Here is a 24,043-nt window from a genome sequence, read left to right on the forward strand (position 1 = left end):
ATTTTATGTAGGGTATTTTTGGAAGAGCCATACAAATGGGACGTCGAAATTAAAAGTTGATCACCAAGATGTAATTTGTTTATGATTTTGTATGAAGTTTTTTTTTTTTTTTTTTTGGCTTAGTTTTCAGCCTTTTAATTTTACTCGCATGTCACTCTTTATAAAGTTGGCTGGTCTTCTAGATGATATAATGCAGATTAGACCTTTCCTACAGTTGTTTGATGAATTCTTTTTTTCTTGGATGTGAAAAGCATTTTCAATGCATTGATTCTAGGGTTCAAGTAAGACAAGCAGAAGCATGTTTTCTTCCTCCCAGGGATATACATATAAGACAAGTGCATCTACTGACCATTATGACATTAATAATTAATCAATAAAGGTAAGAGTACTACTACTGCTACCGAATAAGGCTGGAAAAGCAACCAGGAGAGCAACTTTAGGTGATGCATCAAATATATACATCCAATAATTAACAAAATATGAACCTGCTCAAGTAAAAAAAATCTCATACACCCATATAATCACCTAAATTATAATCACTAGAGAAAGATAAAGTTAAGCAGTGCATCAAATATATACATCATGTAATTTACAATAGCCACATGTCATCTCCACCAAAAAATATGTCATCTAATAAATATGTATTACAGAAAAAGCCTTGGCCACAATGTCTGGAATTTACAATAGACACATGAGCATCCATTTCAACACACACACACACGAGCACTGTCTGTTCTTGTTGCACATTTAGTACTATTATCTAGACGTAGAAACTTTTCTAATGGACTCACAATATTACGAAGAAATGCCTCATGGTAATAATTCGGTGGTAAACCAGTGAGGAAAACCCAAACCGGCACAAGAGATGGTTAGTTCTCTTCACAAAAATCTGTCACGCGTCCAATGAAATACCCTATAAGGCATAACTTCAACATCACAAGACTCACGAGCAAAGACCTTCATGAAATACTCTTCACTAGCAAACCGCACAAAGACATTTTGAAGCTTCCTCATAGAAGAAATCACAGGCTGATGAGTAAGACCCCATTGATTTTGAATAAAGATCATATCACATCCAAGGAAGGTCTTTGACGTAGAAACTCCAACACTAGAGAAAATTTAAACGGTTGATCCAAAAGAGCAATTTATTCTTTGGAGAAAACCACACATACATCCCCATCTACTACCTTCAACGCATGCCATGGCACCACCACCTCCTGCAGATGTTGAGGCATCTGTGCCACCATGTCAATAAACAAACAACCTCGTGAAGCTGACACCATAGGCCCACCCAGGGCGGCAGCAGCCATGCGAACCCTAGGAGCCCCTAGAAAGGAAACTCACAATCACCAAAATCGCCCGAAATTTGAGGAGCAAACTCAAAAAAGCATTTGTATAGACTTTAACTATAGTTTATATAAGTTCTAGACATTTTATATGAGTATATATGATCAAATCTATAAAAATGTATTTACAAAATATATATATTATAATTTATTAAGGGAAAAATGTATTTTATCCTTGATATAATATACATATATATCAAAAGTAAGTTTATATTAATAACTTAATATTAATGTTTATATTTAAGTTTAAAATTTTATGTTATATTAATTTATATTATAAGATTAAAATTTATATATGTGATGCCCTGGATTTTTGCTAAGATTCCATTCGTAATTCTTGTGGATATTATTTATCTATTTATTTATTTAATTGGGTTATTGGCTAAGTGTTGGAAGAATTCTTTAAGCCACTTTCTATTTTTGTTGGATTGGATCTTGGAGTTCTAAGTTAAAAAGCCCACAAAAGAAAAATATAAGAAAATGCCCATAGGAATTCGGCCCATTAAGGACTTTGGCTTTAAAAGGCTCAAGTTTACCCTCTAGGCAAGGCAATTGCACCACTTCACTTCAAGAAGGATTTTTTGATAATTTTAAGAAAATCACTTCTCATTTGGAACTTTGGGAAAAGACAAGGATGGCACTTGTCAAGCATATTGGATTTCTAGAAGAAAAAGTGAAAGAGCAAGGGAGGATTCGGTTTTCTAGAGGAGTTGGCCAAGTGTCATGCATGCAAATGAAAGGTGAAGAGTTTTGTCTTGGGAAAGAAATCTCAAGACAAAATCTTGCATAGGGAAGTGGAACCTAGGGAAGAAGCACCTAGGTTAGCACATTGGTCCCACCTGGCAAACATGCTTGAAAGTTTCTAGAAGAAGCTAAGGAGATGGAGGAGGATGTAGGGTTCGGTACACACCTAGGGCACACACCCATTGCACCTACCCACATGCCACATGTCTCACATGCAGACCTCACATCTAGATACATTGAACCTGGATGTAAAAGTGGATGAGGAAAATGAGGGGACATGGTTTCGGGAACCCCAATGAACTACACAAACACCAACAAGATTTTTGTGAGTGCCAAGGAGTTGTGCACACCAGTCACCCTCCCAAGCACCTCCACCTCACGCCACTTGTTTTTAGCGAAGAGTTCTAGGAAGATTTTGCATAGGAAGGACAAATGTGAGATTTTCTAATGGATTTGCATTGGAACACTAAGAGACTTTCAGATCCCTAAGCCACACACCCACTCAAGTTACTTTCTAACATTTTGTTATTTGTCATTCATGCATAAGTAGAGGAAAAGGTTCTAGAAGGGAGTGGAAGAGACAATGCACGAGAATTACCCTTGTACCCCTAGGGTTTTGGCCACCACATTACCGCATGTCATGTTTTGAGTTCTTGAGAAGCATAAGGAAGTGTGAGAGCCACCTAGGGAACATGCATAGGAAAAATAAGCTTCTTGCTTAGGGAAGAGTAAGGGACATGCATGGGAAAAGGAAGAGATGCATGAGAAAAAGGAAAAGACACATGGGAAAAGGAAATGACAAATGGAAAAAGGAAGAGATGCATGGGGAAAAGGAAGAGATGCATGTGAAAAAGGAATAGGCACATGGGGAAAGGGAAGGACGCTTGGGGAACATGCACCCACATCCTACATGCCTTTTGCCACTTGGAAAGTATGCACAAGTCTACAAGGTTCAAGCCTAGGGTGAGGATTTATCAAATGCCAATTTTGCCCTAGAGATTCATTGAATCTGGACCATATGGGGGGGGGGGGGAGCATACCCATGGAGCCTCTTAGGATTTCGAATTTTGACAAGATGTCACGCCACATTTCACTCATGCAGAGGATCTTTTGGATTTTCCAAGGAGAGACAAAGGAGGGGCTTTGACACATGGCGTCCATGCAAGGATATTCTTAGATTTCCTTGGAAAAGCAAGGATGAGGTATATTTCGAATTTCCAAGAGCCACGCCACCTGGCAAGATTTTTCTTTTTAAGAATACTTTTGTGTTCCCTATAGCCTAGCAAAAGGTGCCGCTTGTCCTACATACATCTAAAAATGTGCCACTTGTCCTGCATGCATCATAGAAGGTGCCATTTGTCCTACATGCAACAGGAAAGGAACCACTTGTCCTTCATGCAATAGGTCACTAGCAACCAATGAGATTTTGTTAGAGAACTCTATATAAAGGGAGAGGAGTCACACGCTTAAGGGGCTTTTCTCTTTTGTCATTCTCGAATTTTACATGCTCTCATTCTCTTCACACTCTCTTACACGACCACTTAGAGATTTCCTCCACTTTCTCACACTTTCATTCATTCCAAACAAGGGAGGCTTGTTTCAAGAGAGAGATTTCGGCGTTTACAAGGAGAAACCACAATAAGAACTCAGTTACCTTTTGTTTCTACACACACATATCACATATTCTGTGGTGCCCCCGACCCCCACATATGGAAACTCGGGAGTCAAGACATCCGGATGATGACAACACGGTCACGCATCCCAACGATAAGTGCCAAGTGTGTGTACATGCAACAGTGAACAATGAACAAATCTGTAGATAACTTAAGCAAGTCGACAAAGTACCAGAATTGTTTAATACAAAATTTACATAAGTAAAACGTTTAAAAAGAGTTATACAGTTATCCAGAAAAATATAATACAAAGTCCAAATACATAAACGAGTGATCCCATATCACTCCTCTGGCGGAGCCGACTCCTCAGGCTTAACCTCAGCATCACCTGCATCAAAATCTGCGATACCATAAAACAGTACCACAGGTAAGTAATAATCCAAAAAACCCACAAGATAAAAATGCATTAATGCAACCAACAATTATGCATGCATATGATGAAATATGCATTACACCCAAAATATCATTTTCCTTGAAAACGAATATTTTCCAACACACGCCAAAATCCCATTTTGGCCCAAAACATTTCCTGTCATTTTCCATGAAAATGGCCCAAATCAATAATCCATCATTTTTACATAAAATGATTCACATAAAATCCTTTATTCTAACACACGCCATTTTCCCAGAAAATAGCTGATTAATCCACTTTTACCTTATGCACCATGATCTCCCCTAGGAACCGTCCGCACACCCTAGCTCCCTTCGTCACACCACAGATAAGGATCATGCAAGTGACTTTGTAACTAGCGATGCCCAGTTCCGCTCCCAGCGCGTTCGTGGTGAAGCGCCCTCTAGCCCCCGCCAGCAGAGGGGCCACAGAGTCGACACGAGAGCAAAACCATCCTGTCCGATCCTGGTGTCGTCCAGCGACAACCCAGGAGACGTCACTCAGTATATTCCGCTCCCGAGTGACCAGAGGAGCTCCACTCAGATAATGCCCCATCTCGGCTTGGGATCGTGATACACACGCACCCAAAACCATTTATCACATAAAAACCCAGGTTTGAAATATACACATGAACATGTATGGAATTATGCAAAAACCCAGTTTTCATTTACAAACATGAACATGCGTGCAATTATGCAATGTACATGATACGACACAATATTCAACAACCAACAAATCCCAACATAGTCCAGTCACACAAACAACTCCATCCTCCAATCCAACCGACTCCCTTACTCCTTAGACTCAGTTCGGCACAACCAACCAATTCACAATAAATATGAGTTAGTGCAAAAATATATTTAAATCTCAAAAGTTCTTTGGGAAAATACTTACAGTGCTACAATATACTTTTCGAAGGATCATGGAGGTGCTAGAAGTGGCGACACAACAATGTAACAGTGAGAAAAAGCACGAGGTCATGGGTCTCAAAATAAGGTCACGGAAACAAATGAAGACTTGAGATTACTAGGGAATAGCTTAGGGATATTGGTGAACTAATGATGGTGGTGGTTGGTCGTGGGTGGCGGCGTAGGCAGCAGTTGAAGTCCAAATAGCTCAAATCAGAAATGGAGATGGATGGACTTCACCAGTGGCGGATCGAAGCTGAGGATGGGTGGGTTATGTAGCTGGGGGGTTGCTAGTGATGTAGTAAAGAGGTGGGGGCCAATGGGTGCCGCAGCTTAGAGCTGCACGTGTGGGCTCACGGCTTCTCGAGAAGGGTTGAGAACGAAGGGGTGAGGTCGCCGACCGGTAGGGAGATGAATGGGAGAGGCGGTGACGGAAATGGGTGGCGCACGATGGTGCTATGGAGGACGACACAATGAACGGGGGAAGAGAGGGAGAGTGTCGCGCACAGGAGAGAAAGAGAGAGGAGAAAAATAAATGAAAGAAAGAGAAAAAGAAGAGAATAAGAAAAGAAAAAGTGAGGGAAATAAATGAGGTCCAGTCCTCACATCCTGGGTCACAAAAATGATCCAACGAAAAGGATTTCAAAACAGCAAGTTAAATAAAATAATTTAAACGTAGTGATTAAATAAAAATAAAATAATTAAATCCAACAATAAACTAATTTAAAATAAAGAGCAATTTAAATGCATAACAATAATAATATTAAAAAAGCATATCAAAATATTTTCACAACTTAAAAATCATAAAAATAAACCAACAAAAAAATCCGATAAACTTAAAACAAGAGAACCAATATTTAAATTAATAAAAATAACCCTTCAATTAAAATACACTAAAATACGGGGTGTCCCATCCTCCCCCCCTTAAAAAAAATTTGTCCTCAAAATTGGCAAGGTCAAACATTAAAGCTAGGACAAGAATAAGATTCAACTAAGAGCAGACTTAAGAAACATACCGCCAGGGTCAATCAAACAAATGCGGATATTGCTCCCTCATGTTGGCTTCTCTCTCCTGAGAGAAATCTTGAGCCAACGAATCACCCCATGACACTTTCACCAAAGATATCATCTTGGACCTTAACCTTTGCTCTTTCCAATCCACATTCTGCATAGGGGCAACTTCATAAGTAAGGTTAGGCTGAAGTTGAATGCGTTCTAGGTTGACAAAATGCGATTTTTATTGTCCAAAAATCTTCTTCAATGACGGCACATGGAACACATCGTGAACTTCTCCAAAATAGTCCGGCAATGCAACTCTATAAGCAACAAGCCCAACCTTCTCCACAATCTGAAAAGGGCCAACATACCTCGGACTAAGCTTTCCCTTCTTACCAAAGCGCTTAACGCCTTTCATAGGAGAGACTTAGAGGTAAACCCAATCACCTACCTCAAAGGATAAGTCTCTTCTCCTCGTATTTGCATAACTCTTCAGACGACTTTGTGCTTCCGCCATTTTAGTCCTTATAACTTGAACTTGATCTTTTATTTCTTGAATTATCTCAGGCCCAATTAATTTACTCTCGCCAACTTCATCCCAACACATAGGTAAAATACACTTCCTTCCATACAAAGCTTCATAAGGGACCATCTGAATGGAGGAATGAAAACTGTTATTATAAGCAAACTCTATTAGTGGCAGATGATTTTTCCAACTCCCCTGAAATTCCATGACACAAGCCTACAACATATCCTTAAGAGTTTGAATAGTGCGCTTTAATTAATCGTCAGTTTGAGGGTGATATGCTGATATGAACCCACGGGAATGGAATCCCTTGAACCCACAATCAAATTGAAAACTCCCTAAGAAAGCCAAAATCAAGTCAATGGATGGAAAATCTAGACCCGATGAGAACTAGTTTCAAGAACCTAGATTATATTAAAATCTAGACCCGTTAAAGAACTCATTTCAAGAACCCAGATTACAAAGGGGGAATGCTACAAAAGGTTGTGATTTACCTTTGATAAGTTCAATTAAGAATAAGAGGAGTAAAACTCAAGTCACAATGAATAAATTCATCAAATTTCATAAACTTCTTAAAATGAGGCTACAAAGAGTATTTAAACCAAAACCTAATTAAAACCCTAGCTAAAAAATAAAGCCCCTTTTACCCAAAATGCCCTTGACGGGAATGGAATCCCTTGAACCCACAATCAATTTGAAAACTCCCCAAGAAAGCCAAAATCAAGTCAATGGATGGAGAATCTAGACCCGATGAGAACTCGTTTCAAGAACCTAGATTATATTAAAATCTAGACCCGTTGAAGAACCCATCTCAATAACCTAGATTACAAAGGAGGAACGCCACAAAGGTTGTGATTTACCTTTGATAAGTTCAAAAGTTCAATTAAGAACAAGAGGAGTAAAACTCAACTCAGAATGAATAAATTCATCAAATCTCATAAACTTCTTAAAATGAGGCTACAAAGAGTATTTAAACCAAAACCTAATTAAAACTCTAGCTATAAAATAAATTTCATTTTACCCAAAATGCCCCTGGATGAACAGTGTCGCAGCTACAGTAACACTACAGTAACCTCTAGAAACCCTAGTTCAATGAAATAATAATTGTCCCAACATGCTCTTGCATAGGCCCCCTTTAAGTCCTTCCCATAAAAAACACAATTATTCTAAACTAATAAAATAAGTCATTTAAATGAATTAAACAAGTTGAAAGCCTTCAAGTGCCCAAAGCCTTTAAGTCATGTTGTTACCCATTCCATAGCTTATCAAATGAATCAAGACTGAATCTTCATCCTTTAAGCCCATCTTGAATGTTAGGCTCTTGCTAAATTCGTCCCAAGTGGATTGTATCAATTCTTGTAATTGGCCCATCTAGAACTTGCAAAATATCTTTAAGACTAGGTCTACCTTGGTTCCCATCATTCCCCCTCACATCAAAAGGATTCGACCTCGAATCTCCACTTGGATGAAAGGGAAAGTGGTTAGTAACATTGAAAATAGCAGAAACATGATACTTATATGAAATATCCACTTTATATGCATTTTCATTAACTTTCTCAAGAATTTGAAAATGTCCATCCATGCTACCCCTATTATCAACAAGCAAAAGCATCAAAGGTAAAGGAGTAAGTAGATTAAAACCATAAACAATTTCAAACGGAGAATATGAAGTAGTAGTATGCATGGTCCTAATATATGCAAACCCTATAAAAGGCAAACAATCCTCCCAAGTTTTTAAATTCTCATTAACAACAGTGCGTAAAAGTTGAGAGCTAAAGTCCTATTAACTTCTTCAGTCTGTCCATCAACCTGTAGATGAAAAGTTGTAACGCCCCAATAGAAGGCCCATACCACATGGCCTATACTCTAAAAGGACTAGTCAATGATACAATTGAAGCCCTATTGGAACCTTATAAAGAGCAAGAACTTCTCCTTCCCAAGCAATGTGGGATCCCATACACCACCTACCATTATCCATATCATATGGGGTATTACAATCTACCCCCCTTAAATTCCCGACGTCCTCGTCGGACCTGTCCATTATAGGTGGCACGGCTCAAATCCCACATTTCTGGTTGGGATAGGCTCTGATACCATTTGTAACGCCCCAATGGAAGGCCCAAACCACATGGCCTATACTCCAAAAGGACTAGTCAATGATACAATTGGAGCTTCATTGGAACCTTATAAAGAGCAAGAACTTCTCCTTCCCAAGCAATGTGGGATCCCACACACCACCTATCCTTATCCATATCATAAGGGGTATCACAATCTACCCCCCTTAAATTCCCGACGTCCTCGTCGGGCCTGTCCATTATAGGTGACACGGCTCAAGTCCCACATTTCTGGTTGGGATAGGCTCTGATACCATTTGTAACACCCCAATAGAAGGCCCATACCACATGGCCTATACTCCAAAAGGACTAGTCAATGATACAATTGAAGCCCTATTGGAACCTTATAAAGGGCAAGAACTTCTCCTTCCCAAGCAATGTGGGATCCTATACACCACCTACCCTTATCCATATCATATGGGGTATTACAAAAGTAGTGGAAAATAAGAGTTTTGTACTACCCAATTTTCCCCACAACACCTTCCAAAAGTAACTAAGGAGCTTAACATCTCTATCAGAAACAATACTCCTAAGTACACCATGGAGTCGCACTATCTCCCTGAAAAATATGTCAGTTTTGTTTGTGGTATCATCTTTTTTATGGCATGGAATGAAATGTTCCATCTTACTAAATCTATCCACTACCACAAAAATAGAATCTCTATCCCCTTTTGTACTAGGCAGCCCCAAAACACAATCTATAGATATGTCTACTCATGGCTCACTAGGAACGGGTAAGGGTGTATACAACCCATGTGGCAAAACCCGAAATTTGGCATTTTCTACATGTAATGCACTGGCCATAAATGCGATTGACATCTCTCTTCATCTTAAACCAAAAGAAATGTTCATGCAAAATGTATAAAGTTTTCTTGACATCAAAATGACCACTCCAATTATATGCAAACTCAATGAAAGGCAAATGATAGTCCTACAAACATTCATGCAACAAGTCAATGTATGGCAAATGATACTCCCACAAACATTCATGTGACACGTCTAAAATCTACTTTACACCAAAATAATCACTCCAATTATATGCAAACTCTCCAAAAAATCCAAAATCAAGTCAATGGATGGAAAATCTAGACCCGACGAGGACTCATTTCAAAAGCCTAGATTATATTAAAATCAAGACCCGTTGAAGAACCCGTCTCAAGAACCCAGATTATAAAGGAGGAATGCCACAAAGGTTGTGATTTACCTTTGATAAGTTCAAAAGTTCAATTAAGAACAAGAGGAGTAAAACTCAACTCACAATGAATAAATTCATCAAATTTCATCAACTTCTTAAAATGAGGCTACAAAGAGTATTTAAACCAAAACCTAATTAAAACCCTAGCTATAAAATAAAGCCCCTTTTACCCAAAATGCCCCTGGATGAACAGTATCGCGGCTACAGTAACCTCTAGAAACCCTAGTTCAATGAAATAATAACTTTCCCAACATGCCCTTGCATAGGCCGCCTTTAAGTCCTTCCCATAATAAGCTCAGTTATTCTGAACTAAAAAAATAAATCATTTAAATGAATTAAACAAGTTGAAAGCTTTCAAGTGCCCAAAGCCTTTAAGTCATGTTGTTGCCCATTCCATAGCTTATCATATAAATCAAAATTGAATCTTCATCCTTTAAGCCCATCTTGAATGTTAGGCTCTTGCTAAACTCGTCCCAAGTGGATTGCATCAATTATTGTAATTGGCCCATCTGGAACTTGCAAAATAGCTTTAAGACTAGGCTCACCTTGGTTTCCATCATATGCAGTACTAAACTTCAACTTAGTGCCTAGAGCTGCCTGCAATCTCTTCCAAAAATGGGACATGAATCGCTGGTCCCGATCCGACACAATACTCTTGGGTACTCCTTGCAAATGTACTATCTCTTTGACATACAACCGAGTCAGGTTTCCCAAAGAGTTGATATTATTAATAGGCAAGAAATGGGCACTCTTGGTCAATTGATCAACAATCACCCAAATCGAGTTCTTTCCACTAGGAGTCCTCGACAAACCCACTATAAAATCCATAGAAATGTCATCCCAGTTCCACTCAGGAATAGGGAGAGGTTGAAGTTTACCAGCTGTTCTCTGGTGCTTAGCCTTAACTTGACGACATGTGTCACATTTCTCAATAAACATGACGATATCCATCATACTCGCATTAGTCCCCCAGTGGCACATCACGCCCAATATTCCTAGGATGGCTATGTTCTCCAAAATGTCCTTTTCCACAAGAACCTTAATACAACATCTAGTAAATTCCAATGATTAATAGCTCCATACAATAATATGTGCTAACCTCAATCGACTCCTATGCTATAACTTCTAAACCTTCATTATATTCTACCTTTGGTAACCTAATGGACACTTCCAAAGTTAACAATCAATAGCATAATTGGTCCAACTGAGTAATTAATCTCCAACTACAAGTATCGTCTCAAAATTTCAAGTCACCACTAATTACTCAAAATCGGCACAAAATTTGAACTCCTAATTACAACCAAAATATCACGCTCCTGCTTCGCACTTTGATAATTCGCAACATGCATAAAATTTATATCCTCATAAAAAATAACACTATCGAGTACTAGGTGGCTCCATACCTACTGACCAGAAAACTCTTACCATATTTTGGTAAAAAGTACTCGTTTTACCAAAACCATGACTTATCACTCATATTCCACAATTAACTCCCGCTGTCTTAATTAAAATCAACATTCCGCAAAATACAACCATGATCATTAACAGAAAACCAGTATCAATCAACTTCAGCATCCCAAATTGAAAACAAGTAACATCACCCCAAAATACACCCGTCTCATCTAAGATAAGGCACATATCCTAAAAGGCTCGAATCCAACCCGGCCAACCAATAAGAGCGCCTATAAACTTCTACCCGACAACCTAAACCCAAAAGCTAATCACCTAAATTCTGAATAACATCTAATCTAACGGTGACTAAACTCAGTACGAACCACCATTGACTTCACCAAAATATTATCAAAACCTTCTTGGTAACTCGCCCACCTACTTCTACTCCTATAAGCTAGTATTAGCACAACTAGTTCCTTCAATAGCACATCACTATTAAACCTCAAGGCAAGCCATACTGCTCAAATCTTCAATCCACCAAAAACTATTGCGCAACACCCATGGATCCTAATGCTTTATTAACTCACATATTTGATCATATTATCCACCGCTGATGCCTAAGCTTCAACTTCCAAGATCTTATCATACACCATACATGATGACCCATCAATCTCTCTTCAAGTTAAATCACAATGTCCTTAATTCTCCCAATTGGACGCTCAATCTCCCAAAGGAAAGTATAGCCTCACAATTCAAATTCCTATGTGACCTTAAGTCACAATTAATTCCTGAGGGTAATCACAACAATTATTGCTAACCATCATTCCATTGAGTAACCCGCTTCGACTGCACACTTCAATTGACTCACCAAAAAAAACTCCAAGTCAAAATCTCTTGAATTTAATGCTATCGTGTTGACTTCTCTTCAACACCTACCAAAACCACTTCCTCCAAAGCAAAAAGAGACTAGGACCTGTACTCTCTGAAATCTATACACACTCACAACTATTACACGTCGATCTCATGCATCCTTAGCCAAAACCAATACTTCTCCAATGGGCAAGTGATCCATCACTACCATTTCCATCATCTAGACCTATATCCTCGAAATCAACAAAAATCATTTCCTAAATCTGCACTATCTATTATCCTTAAAATTGATATGGATCAAATCCTAAACTTGCCACTATAGCCTTGAGCTAAAAACAATCATTTTCCGAACTAGATCAACATCTTCAATCCTCAGAAATTATACAAACTAGATCATTACCTTCCATCCTCAAAGAAATTCTATCCTGAAACTTTCATATCAATAACTCAACTCTAATAAACCCCACTTTTATGGTTACAGACTAACCAATCTCCAGAATAGTTCAAGCTAGCATCCTAAGTCTACAAAACTAAGAACTCAAATCTTATTATAAATCAATCCTTTCAAATATGCAATTCTACAACCTTAAATCAGATAAGAATCATTTCCTGAAATCCTTTAGATCGATGACCTTAAATCTAAAACATTCACCTTAAAAAGCTTGAAATTTATCAAGCCCCTAATGTTATAAAACTGCTTATCAAAGTCGGCAAGATCTAAAACTTGTAATTTAATTAATCCCACAAATGCTTGTTGAACCTACCACCTTAAATCCAATAAACTTATTTCCTAAAAACTATAGGGCCTCAAACCTTAGATGAACTTCTCGTAAATATATCCTTGAAGTTCGTTGAACTTACAACCTCCTACTCTATAGACTTATTACATAAATTCTACGGAACCTAAGACCTCAATTATCCTAAGTGATTTAGAGCTATTCCCCTCCTCAGTTGTGACTTGAGTTCCTACTCCATAGAGTTCACTTAGACCATGTTGTTCCCTTCGAGCTCGATATTAAAAACAAACCAATCACTAAGAGTTCAGGCCTACTACACTAAATGTTCATGCCTAACAATGGCATTCACGATACTACCATCTTCATGCCATAGCGTAACCCTTAACCCATTTTTCATCTCCAGACAAAATAAACAAAATAAAACAAAACAAAACAAAATAAAATAAATTTTCATAAATAAAAAAAACATATGACAAATGAATAAAACAAATGAAGGAGTACACAATAAAATAATTAAAACAAATAAAATAACCTACCATAAAATAAAACAAATAAAACAAAATAACATACAATAAAATAAATAAACAAACAAAATAGTATACAATAAAATAAATAAATCCAATAAAAAAAACATACTTTAAATTAAATAATTTCAATTTACAATTTAAAAAAAAAAATTATGGTATCTCACCTAAGGGACATGTGGTTTTACCCAGAGCCGAACTGTTCTGATACCACCTATGGCGCTTCCAAAAACCACTTACAGAAACTCAGGAGTCGAGATGCCCAAATGATGACAATACGATCACGCATCCCAACGATAAGTGTCAAGTGTGTGTACATGCAACAGTGAACAATGAACAAAGCAGCGAATAATTTAAGCAGGTCGACTAAGTACCAGAATTGATTAATACAAAATTTTCATAAGTAAAATGTTTAAAAATAGTTATACAGTTATCCCAGAAAACATAATACAAAGTCCAAATACATAAACGACTGATCCCATTTCACTCCTCTGGCAGAGCCAAATCCTCAGGCTCAACCTCAGCATCATCTGCATCAAAATCTGTGATACCATATAATGGCACCGTAGGTAAGTAATAATCCAAACAACCCACGAGATAAAAATGCATTAATGCAACCAACAATTATGCATGCATATGATGAAATGTGCATTACACCCAAAATATCATTTTTTCTGAAAATGAATATTTTCCAACACATGCCAAAATCCCATTTTGGCCCAAAACGTGTCCATAAAAACATTTCCTAACATTTTCCCTGAAAATGGCCCAAATCAATAATCCATCATTTTCCCAGAAAATGACTCATATAAAATCCTTTATTCCAACACATGCCATTTTTCCAGAAAATAGCCCATTAATCCATTTTTACCGTATGCACCACGATCTCCCCTATGGACCATCCGCACGCCCTGGCTCCCTTCGTCACACCCCGGGTAACGACCGTGCGAGTGACTTCATAATGAGCGATGCCCAGTTCCGCGCCCAGTGTGTTCATGGCCAAGCATCCTCTAGCCCAGCCAGCAGAGGGGCCACAGAGTCAGCATGAGAGCGTTACCATCCCGTCCGATTCCGTTGTCGCCCAGCGACAATCCAGCGGACGTCACTCAGTATATTTCACTCCCGAGTGACTAGAGGAGCTCTACCAAGATAATGCCCCATCTCAGCTTGGGGTCGTGATACACACGCACCCAAAACCATTTCTCACATGAAATCCCAGTTTTCAAATATACACATGAACATGCATGCAATTATGCGAAAATCTAGTTTTCATTTACAAACATGAACATGCGTGCAATTACGCAATGTACATGATACGACACAATATCCAACAACCAACAAATCTCAACATAGTCCAGTCACACAAACAACTCCATCCTCCAATCCAACCAACCCCTTACTCCTCGGACTCAGTCTGGCATAACCAACAAATTCACAGTAAATATGAGTTAGTGCAAAAATACATTTAAATCTCAAAAAATCTTTGAAAAATACTTACAGTGCTATAATATACTTTTCGAAGGATCATGGAGGTGCTAGAAGTGGTGACACAACAATGTAATAGTGAGAAAATGCACAAGGCCGTGGGTCTAAAAAATGCTAGATTTTGAATAGAGACAAATGAAGACTTGAGATTACTAGGGAATAGATTAGGGATGTTGGTGAAGCTAATGATACTGGTGGTTGAAGTCCAAAAAGCTCAAATAGAAAATGGAGATGGATGGATTTCATCGATAGCGGATCGAAGCTTAGGATGGGTGGGTTATGTAGCTGGGGGTCCCCGGTGATGTGGTGAAGAGATGGTGGCCAATGTCACGCAAGCTCAATGGGTGTTCCGGCTTAGAGTCGGGCGTGGGGGCTCACGGCGGTGCGAGAGGGGCTGAGAACGTAGGGGTGAGGTCGCCGACAGGTGGGGAGATGAATGGGAGGGACGATGACAGAAATGGGTGGTGCACGGCGGCGCTGTGGGGGACGAGGCAATGGATGGCGGGAGAGAGGGAGACTGTCGCGCGTGGGAGAGAGAGAGAGAGAGAGAGAGAGAGAGGAGAAACATAAATGAAGGAAAGAGCAAAAGAAGAGGAGGAAAAGAAAAAGGGGGGAAAAAAAAGAAAAAAAAAAGTGAGAGAAAGAAATGAGGTCCAGTCCTCACATCTTGGATCATAAAATGATCCAACGAAAATGATTTCAAAGCAGCAAGTTAAATAAAATAACTTAAACGTGGTGATTAAATAAAAATAAAATAATTAAATCTAACAATAAACTAGTTTAAAATAAAGAGCAATTTAAATGCATAACAATAATTAATATTAAAAAGGCATATCAAAATAATTTCACAACTTAAAAATCATAAAAATAAACTAATGAAGAAATCCTATAAACTTAAAACAAGAAAACCAATATTTAAATTAATAAAAATAACCCTTCAATTAAAATAAACTAAAATACGGGGTGTCACATATTCAACCCAAGATGAGATTTGAACCTCAAGGGAGTTCGAATATGGTGAAACACACACAATTTCCGCACTTGCTCATGGGAAACGAATTAGGGTTTTCTTGAAAGAATAGAAGGCCGAAAGTTTGAAGGAACAAACCCTCTACACATTTGGCCACACTCATGTATTTTAACACTTATTCGAGATTAGTCAAAGATACAAGGAAGTTGAAGGGTTTCTTGATTCAAAACCCTAGAAGTCAATTGGTTTGAGACTTCTTAAGCCTTAGTGATAACCCTAGAAACCCTCACACACTCAAGAATAGGGATTAAGGTTTTGGAACCCTTATTCTAATGAGTTATATTTCGATTTCCAGCTTGTTGTTTGTTTCATTTCCTGGAGTTTTGTAAGTATACAGTCAACTTACTCTTGGTTAATATTCGTATATGATTGTGTAAATCCTTCCATGGTTTTTGATTGCTTTGTTTGCTATCTCTTGATTGTTTGTTTGAATGTGCTAATATGATCTTGAGTAACTCTAAGGAAGAAAATATATGTTTTGGATTTATGATGAGAATGTCATGAAATGTTCCTATAAGTTTTGGCTTTCACTTGATTGAGGTTGATGGTTTATGCAATATGATGTTTCGGTTTGAATATGCTTTGGAAGTTTCGGACATTGGTCAAAAACCTATGATTTCATGTTTGTTTCACTATGTCTTGATTTCTATATTATATACTTGGAGTTTGGAACATGTTTAAGGGATGAATCTTCAAGTTTTTGTACCAATGGGTTTTGGCTTAAGCAAGTTCTCATGATTCCATGTATGTGTTAAGATATCTTACATGGTTTATGTTATCATGCTATGAAATGAAAATGTTATACATGGTTATTTCATGCACGGCATTCCATATGTCAAATGTCAAGTATAAGTATGCATGTTTAAGTCTCATATCACATGCATTTGGGGAAAAGTGTTTTCAAAGAAAATGTTTTCAAAAAGTGTTTTAAAAAAAAAAAGCTTTATCATGACCCCAAGTGCTAGGGCAGGGGAATGTCCTAGTGGAACTTCTCTGTCCACTCTGGAGTGCTTAAGAATGGAGTGATAACTTCTGGGTCAATGAAGAACAGTCGATGAGCCTCAAATGGATTCTTTTTAAAGGATATTGGAGCGAGGAAGCACCTAATGCTAGTGGATGCATAAGGCATGTAACCCGATGAAGTAAGGTCGAGTTAATATGATTATCTGTTTATGACATATTCATCACGATGTACAGACAGTTGATGAGGTGGTAACTAGCAGGAACACACGGTGCAAGGAGGGGAGCCGTATTTTGTCCACCCTCTGAAAAGGGATAAGAGCTTATAAGATAAAGATCACTTGATGAAAATCCGATGCAACGAGGGGAGCCGTATTTTTTCCACCCTCTGAAAAGGGATAAGAGCTTATAAGATAAGGATCACTTGATGAAAATCTCATGATATGATAAGAATCACTCGATGTAAATCCTGTGATATGTTCTGATAAGACAAGTTTTATAACATCCCGTTCCCAAAGGTCCGGAGAGTTAGCTTCTGTAACCTAAAATCATCTCTCATATCACAATTATAAATACTTTCATCAAAACACCATTGAAAAAACTCAATAAAAGAAACTACAATCTCCACAAACTCGAACATATCCATAACTCAAAACTCCAAAATAACATAAAATAATAATTCTACTAACTAAGACTCTTCAATAAATAATTGTGCTATTTGGCACTTATTCATCTACGATCGTCAGCCTTGCTAACACTTCCTATTCTTGACTTCCAACTAGGACATCAACATCATCTAAAAAATGTTGTGGAGATAAGAGAGTGAGTTATCAATAACTCAATAAGTAGAGAACATATACTAGTGTGTAAACATGAGCATTTACAGATATCATAATATAGAACAAAACATTTTGATTTTCAGAGTGCGAAAGCAAAACACGTTATCAAAATAACAGAGTGAAGATTTAGAAATAATTTCATTCAAAAATACCCTTTGGCATAGCATAAATAATCATCATCATCATCAGAAACATCATATCAAAACAGAGGCCATGTATAACCCCTGTGGTAGGGTTGCGCATCTGCGAATAATGAAGCAGAACATAAATCACTCTGTCACCAAGGTGTGCACTCAAAATAGAGACCACTACTTTAACCCATGGCAGGGCCGTATCCACTATTATAACCCGTGGTTAGGCCATATCCACTATTATTACCCGTAGTTGGGTCGTATCCACTATTATAACTCGTAGTTGAGTTGTATCCACTATTATTACCCTTGGTTGGGCCGTATCCACTATTATAACCTGTGGCTAAGCCGTATGCCACTATTATCACCCGTGGCAGGGTCGTAACTGAACAGTGCAGAAACATAATCAAATTTAGATCAGAGAGTCATGCCAAATGTTTTTAGAAATAACATCTTATCCAAACAGAGTACTAAACAAAATAATATCATCTTCATAATCAAAGCAGATCCAAAGCATATTTACATAATCATGCACAAATTTTCATATTCGCTCTTTTTGCATAGGTCATAAATAGAATGTCAAAAATAAGCTCATGTCTACACCAGTCATTACAAAAATGCTTTCTCTTTAATCAGAGTCCAATGAGTAATGAAGAAAAAATAACTGGGGTTATTTTCACATTTCTTTTCAAAACATATAATGCACATTTTCATAAATCATCCTGAGTTCATTTTTTTTTATACAAAATTTAGTATAAGAACCTCACTTACCTGAACTTCTATTATGTTCTAATCTTACCACGGGTATAAAAATGTGGCCTCTATTTGGGTTGGTGCCAACTTTTCTATTTCTGGTACACCGACTTTGAAAATAAAGTGGTTTTCTGCGTAGTCTTTCCTATGTGCACACTCGGGGTTCCGAGAATGATAAGGGAAAGATTCACATTATGTTTCTTCTCAGTTGGTCACTGGAGTTTGGACAACCCTACCACAGGGTTAAACATGGAATTTTGTTCTGATATGATGTTTTTATTATGCTGTGCCAAGGGGATTTTGAATAAAAATATTTTGAACTTTCACTCTGATATTTGTGATAACTTGTTCTGATTCTGCATTCTGAAAATAAAAAAATGTTTTGTTCAGCATTCTAAAATCTGTAAATGCTCATGTTTGCATACTAGTATATGTTCTGTGCTTATTGAATTGTTGATAACTCACCCATTTTATCTTCACAATATTTTCAGATGATTTTAGATTTTTCAGCTGAGGATCAAGACTATGAAGTAATCGGTGAGATGACGTAAGAATAGTGGATTAAGAATACAAAGTTTTCGATGAGTATTGATGATTTTTGTTAATTATATTGTTGAAATGCGAGTTTAAGTGACATGTAGAGAAGTTGATATTTTTTTGGGGTTATTGTATTGAGGATTTGATATATGAGTTTGTGTAGTTAATTAAATTTGAAGTGTTTACATTTGAGTTAGAGCTTTTGGAAGTATATTAGCTGTGTTGGAGTTGATTATCATGTAACATGAGTTAACTCTCCGGACCCTAGGAGATGGGGTATTACACATCTTCTCCAACGATTATGCAATCACAATACTTCAACATTTTACCCACGGTCTCTAACCCAGATTTTGTTATTCATTATAAATCAAACTGAGAGCTTTCTTACCGACTCTTCAATGTCTTCATACAACCTTAAAATCCTACATTTTATCCAGAATTTATAGTGAAAAAAAACATCATATATATCATATTCTACTAGGTCAAGTTATGCATTTTACTATGTTTGGTTTTTGAGAAAGTCACGAGCGGAAAGATGTCTTGATAAAGCTTCAGTCTTTCATATAAGAGAGCATTGAAATCCCAAAGCAATAATCAATTTCAATCATATCATATATACACGAAGTCTAATTTAGATGTCTGATCTACTTACTAGTTACCAAGTGTCCTTGGCTTGTTATTGAGTATTTTGAATTCCTCGGTTTCTCATGTGTGGCCAATGTAAAAATTATTTACGTACAGTTTAAATATTTGGAGATACGCTTTTAATCTTATAAATTTTGTAAATTCTAGTTTACCCTTAATTCTCTATTTAGTTAGGACTTTACGATACAAGCTATGGGATTTCGATTTTTCCCTGTAAATTTTGCTCCATATGTTTATTTCATCTTCCAATGTTAGAATGCTACTATCATCGCATCTAGATAAAAATGATATTTTTAAATAATGTTCACTCCAGAGTGCTCATAAAAATGAGCACAATCGTTAGGATCCTAACGCTTGTGCCAATAAAAAAATGCAGGAATGCCTTTACTAATGGTTTACTATGTTGTTGTTAGTTTGATTTCTAGAGTCTAGGTCTAAGCAGGCCAGCTCAATGGAAATACCATTTAGGCTATTGCCTAAAACCCCCACCCTATATATGTAAGGTATCCAAAAATAAAGGTGAGGTTTTTTTTAATTTTATTAAAAAAATAAAAACCATTCCATTAAATAAAATTATATTCTTCAATGTGTTCAAGACCTCATAATACTAAATTTAATATTTAATGCAATAAATTATTTATATTTTTAAATAAAAGTTTTAAGATCTTGCCAAATTGAGCATAAAATTTGTATTGAAATTTTATTTTAAGTTGTTGTATTTAAATTAAAAAAAATACTTAAAAATTTTAAATAAGATCTTATTTTATTAAAAATTTTAAAATATTCTATATAAAAATTGATGATTGGGACGAAAGGGCCGGCTGTCAGATCTGTGACTGATGGGATATTGCTGTAAACTGATCTCATCTTTTCATTAAAAAAAAAAAAACGAAAAGTATGAAGGCTGACTTACAACATTTGATGCTCTGCCCACAACCTAGTACGTACGACTACTGTCCCCTTGATACATCTCAGACGTCAAGCCTTCTTATTTATTATCGATCGTACTCGACCGGGGTTTAACAAGCTGATCAAACGGATGCACTCACTCCAACATGGGAAATTTCGCTATATATGAAGCAAATTATACGTCGTTGCTCGGTGAAACTCTGTCGTCCATATTCTCGAAGCGCGCAGGAGAGGCTAATTCCTGAAAAGCCTCTACGATTTTCTCTGTGCATGGCACAATGTCGATTAGAATTAATCCAACTGCAGCAGTTGGTATAATCTCGCGCAGATTGGCATTTTCCCAAAGGGAAATCATGTTGAGCAAGGACCTGAGATTCTCGGCTGCAATTTTTGAGTTTGCAATATGGAAATTAACTGATGTTGACCGTCTCATTTTTTTGATCGCTGATGCTAATTCCTTCAGTGCTTTGCCAGATTCTGAACAAATCTTTATGCATGGCTCATGAATTTCTCTTCGGAACTCGGTGGGTGTCTGTAATGATGGCAAAAAATAGGTCACTGAAGAAATTCAGACTCGAAATAGAAGAGGAAAAAAGGTCTGATGCAAGAGTCTCGATCAATAGCAGAAAAGTCTTTTGTACATAACAACTTTGGCTGTCAAAGAGAGCACTATCTGTTTAGGAAATAAGTATTTCTGACTTACAGCTTGGATGTCGAAGTACTTGAGATAGCTGTTGAGGTCTTCAATTTTGTAGGCACACTGCCGAGTCAAGGTTCCAACTTTAAGGTAACGATTCCAAGGATGACGGAACCCAAAACGATAGTGCCAAAATTCCCATCTCGCTAAATTGGCCTGAAAATCCAAAAATAGCAATAATACAAACTCGGAAAGATTGAATCAATTAGTGGAAATTAATTCAAGTAACACCTCCTTTCTTTTTTGTTTTTCTTTGCTGGAGACAAATTTAAGAACATCATGAGGTTGACAACGTTGTTATACCCGTACGTACCATAGTTTCTTCCTTGTCTTTAGAAGTCAGAACACTTTTATACCCGTGAAGAAATGATTTATCATCATCAGTGGAATGCCCTTCCTCTGACAATCTGAAGTATTCCCTACCAAATCCTGTAACTTTGAATCGGTCAAACATTGATGCTAACATGAATAAAACAAGGCACAAGCTGGCATATTCATTAGAACACGAAGAAAACAAAAAAGAAGTATATATATATGACATGTAAAGTTTGTAGTTTGGAAGAATACCTTCTAAGAAATTCCCAAGCTTTTCCAAATTGTTAGCTATTTGGTTCTGCAGATTCTCCCCAATCCAGACAGGGCATACACAGATGCATATAATGATAGCAATAAAGCAACCAATGATGATTGTGTATAGCCTCTGGCAGGCCATATCTAGAACCTCATCATCTTTATAACTCGACACAGATACCAAGCAAAAAGTCAATATGAATATCATCAGTCCATAATCGTATCTTGCCTTCAGTGCAGGGAAGAATCTCATAAATGTTACCGTTGCAGCTGCATGCATATCACATGTCTCAACCATGAAATTAACCAGTTTGGATGATTGTGAAGTAAATATTAAATAGTAGAGTACCATTACATTAACACAACAATGGACTATGTATTTACCTATTATAAAGACTAAGATTCCAAGTACTATGGGTTGTCCCGTCCCATCGAAGAGAGTTGCCACCTGATCAACTCCGACAGCTAGCGCACCACCGGACAACGTTGCCAGCATCCTGTTTAGGCCTTTTCCCAATGTTCCTCCTATAAATGATGGGAAAGAAAAGTTCAGCATCACAATTTCATGTCTCCAATTCAGGATTTTATGTGCAATAATTAGTTTCTCTTAGCCTTTAAATTCATATAAGAATTCCGGTAGATATATAACTCTCATGCTTACCAACTGAAAACTCGAACACTAGAACGACGGTTAAAACCGCCCATATTCCATTTTCACCAAAACGGTCGAAGAGCGGTCGGACGTAATAGAACAAGGAAACCAACGAGATAGCCACTCCTACTTTGAGCGAATGGACTATTCTTCGGGGATCATCTTGTCCAAGTTTCTTCATCTTATTTGCAAACTCGACTGCCATAGCCCATAACTTTACAGGCAAGGCCTTGAGCCATTCCCATGCACGAGTGAAAGGTCCAACATTTTCAAAATTTGTTGAAGCAATATCCATTGCTCTGGGTTGAAATGAAAGATTACAGAAGTGGAGAGATAATATAATACGAGAAAATCCCTACACGAGTACTAACAAGCTAGCTATATATCTGATGTGTGGCAAAAGTGTTTAATTTATTGAAAGCCAAACCCAGAACTCTCTAATATATATGTAGAAACCTTGGTCGGAACAATACTGCATATGACAATTTTTATGAACTGTCTAAGAGATTGAACGAGAGAGAGAGAGAGAGAGAGAGAGAGAGGGAGAGGGAGTGGGGTTGGGAGGTGAACCTAGAGCTGGCAGGTGGTTCTGACTTTGCTTGGGGAGGGAGGGAGTGACCTCTCCAATTTATAAGTGAGAAACGCTGTTTGTGACTATACAACATGCATGTCACAAATTTCATGTACATGACAGCCCAAAAACACAAAGGAGGGTGGAGGCCGTCAAGATTAATCTGGTGGCTGTTGATTCTGACCAGCTGTCCTTGAGCCATATTGTTTCAAATAGGTCCAACGTCCAATGACATGATCACACATACCAACTTTTATTCTCTTCAAATGTGAAAGTTATTTGTGTATTCCAGGAATATTCTATCAAATCCAAATCTGTGAACTGTGATTTTAAGAAAGAGTAAGTCTTGCTCAGCATCATCAGCTGGTATATTTGTGAGAGCCATCAATTGGTTTCTGAAGGTCAGACGTTTAAATCGTGTTTGGGTGTGAAACCCTGCAATAAAAACATACAGCCAATTCATGACCTCTACGTTCCTTTTAAAAAAACAAAAAACAAGTTGATTAAACCCGACGCTAGGGTTTAGATGAGCATGAAATGTACACAAAACTTGTACTGTATGGAGCCAATTCTTGTTTCATGTTGTTTAGTAGAAACGTCTATCGACCGATGTAAAACCTTCCAAATAATCCTGAGACTGGAGGTCATTACAGCATATATGTCATTAGAATTATTAATCCCAACAGTCTGTCACATCTGTCTCGTCTCTTTCTCCCGTGGTACTCGAGTACTCTGTTCTGTATATCCTTCAACATTTGCAGATAGTTCTTTGACTTTTGCAACTCCACTCATCACAATTTCTGACTTGTTTTAGTGGTCGAATGTTGAACTTTGCGGCCAGTACCATC

At 37.5% G+C, this 24,043-nt stretch overlaps 1 protein-coding gene across 1 annotated transcript; it reads right to left on the reverse strand.

Annotated features, from left to right (window-relative positions):
* Positions 1–4,044: 4,044 nt before the first annotated feature.
* On the reverse strand, positions 4,045–22,919 carry LOC118344572 (aluminum-activated malate transporter 8-like). Its single transcript, XM_035685593.1, has 9 exons — positions 22,634–22,919; positions 22,357–22,497; positions 21,970–22,242; positions 21,716–21,831; positions 21,409–21,558; positions 20,887–21,237; positions 10,668–10,931; positions 10,439–10,574; positions 4,045–4,103 (listed from the first exon to the last, which is right to left on the reverse strand). The coding sequence occupies exons 1-9, from the start codon at positions 22,917–22,919 to the stop codon at positions 4,045–4,047; spliced, it is 1,776 nt and encodes a 591-aa protein (XP_035541486.1).
* Between the last annotated feature and the right edge of the window lie 1,124 nt (positions 22,920–24,043).

This window comes from Juglans regia, chromosome 14 (assembly GCF_001411555.2).
Source record: "Juglans regia cultivar Chandler chromosome 14, Walnut 2.0, whole genome shotgun sequence".
NCBI classification, from domain to species: Eukaryota; Viridiplantae; Streptophyta; class Magnoliopsida; order Fagales; family Juglandaceae; genus Juglans; species Juglans regia.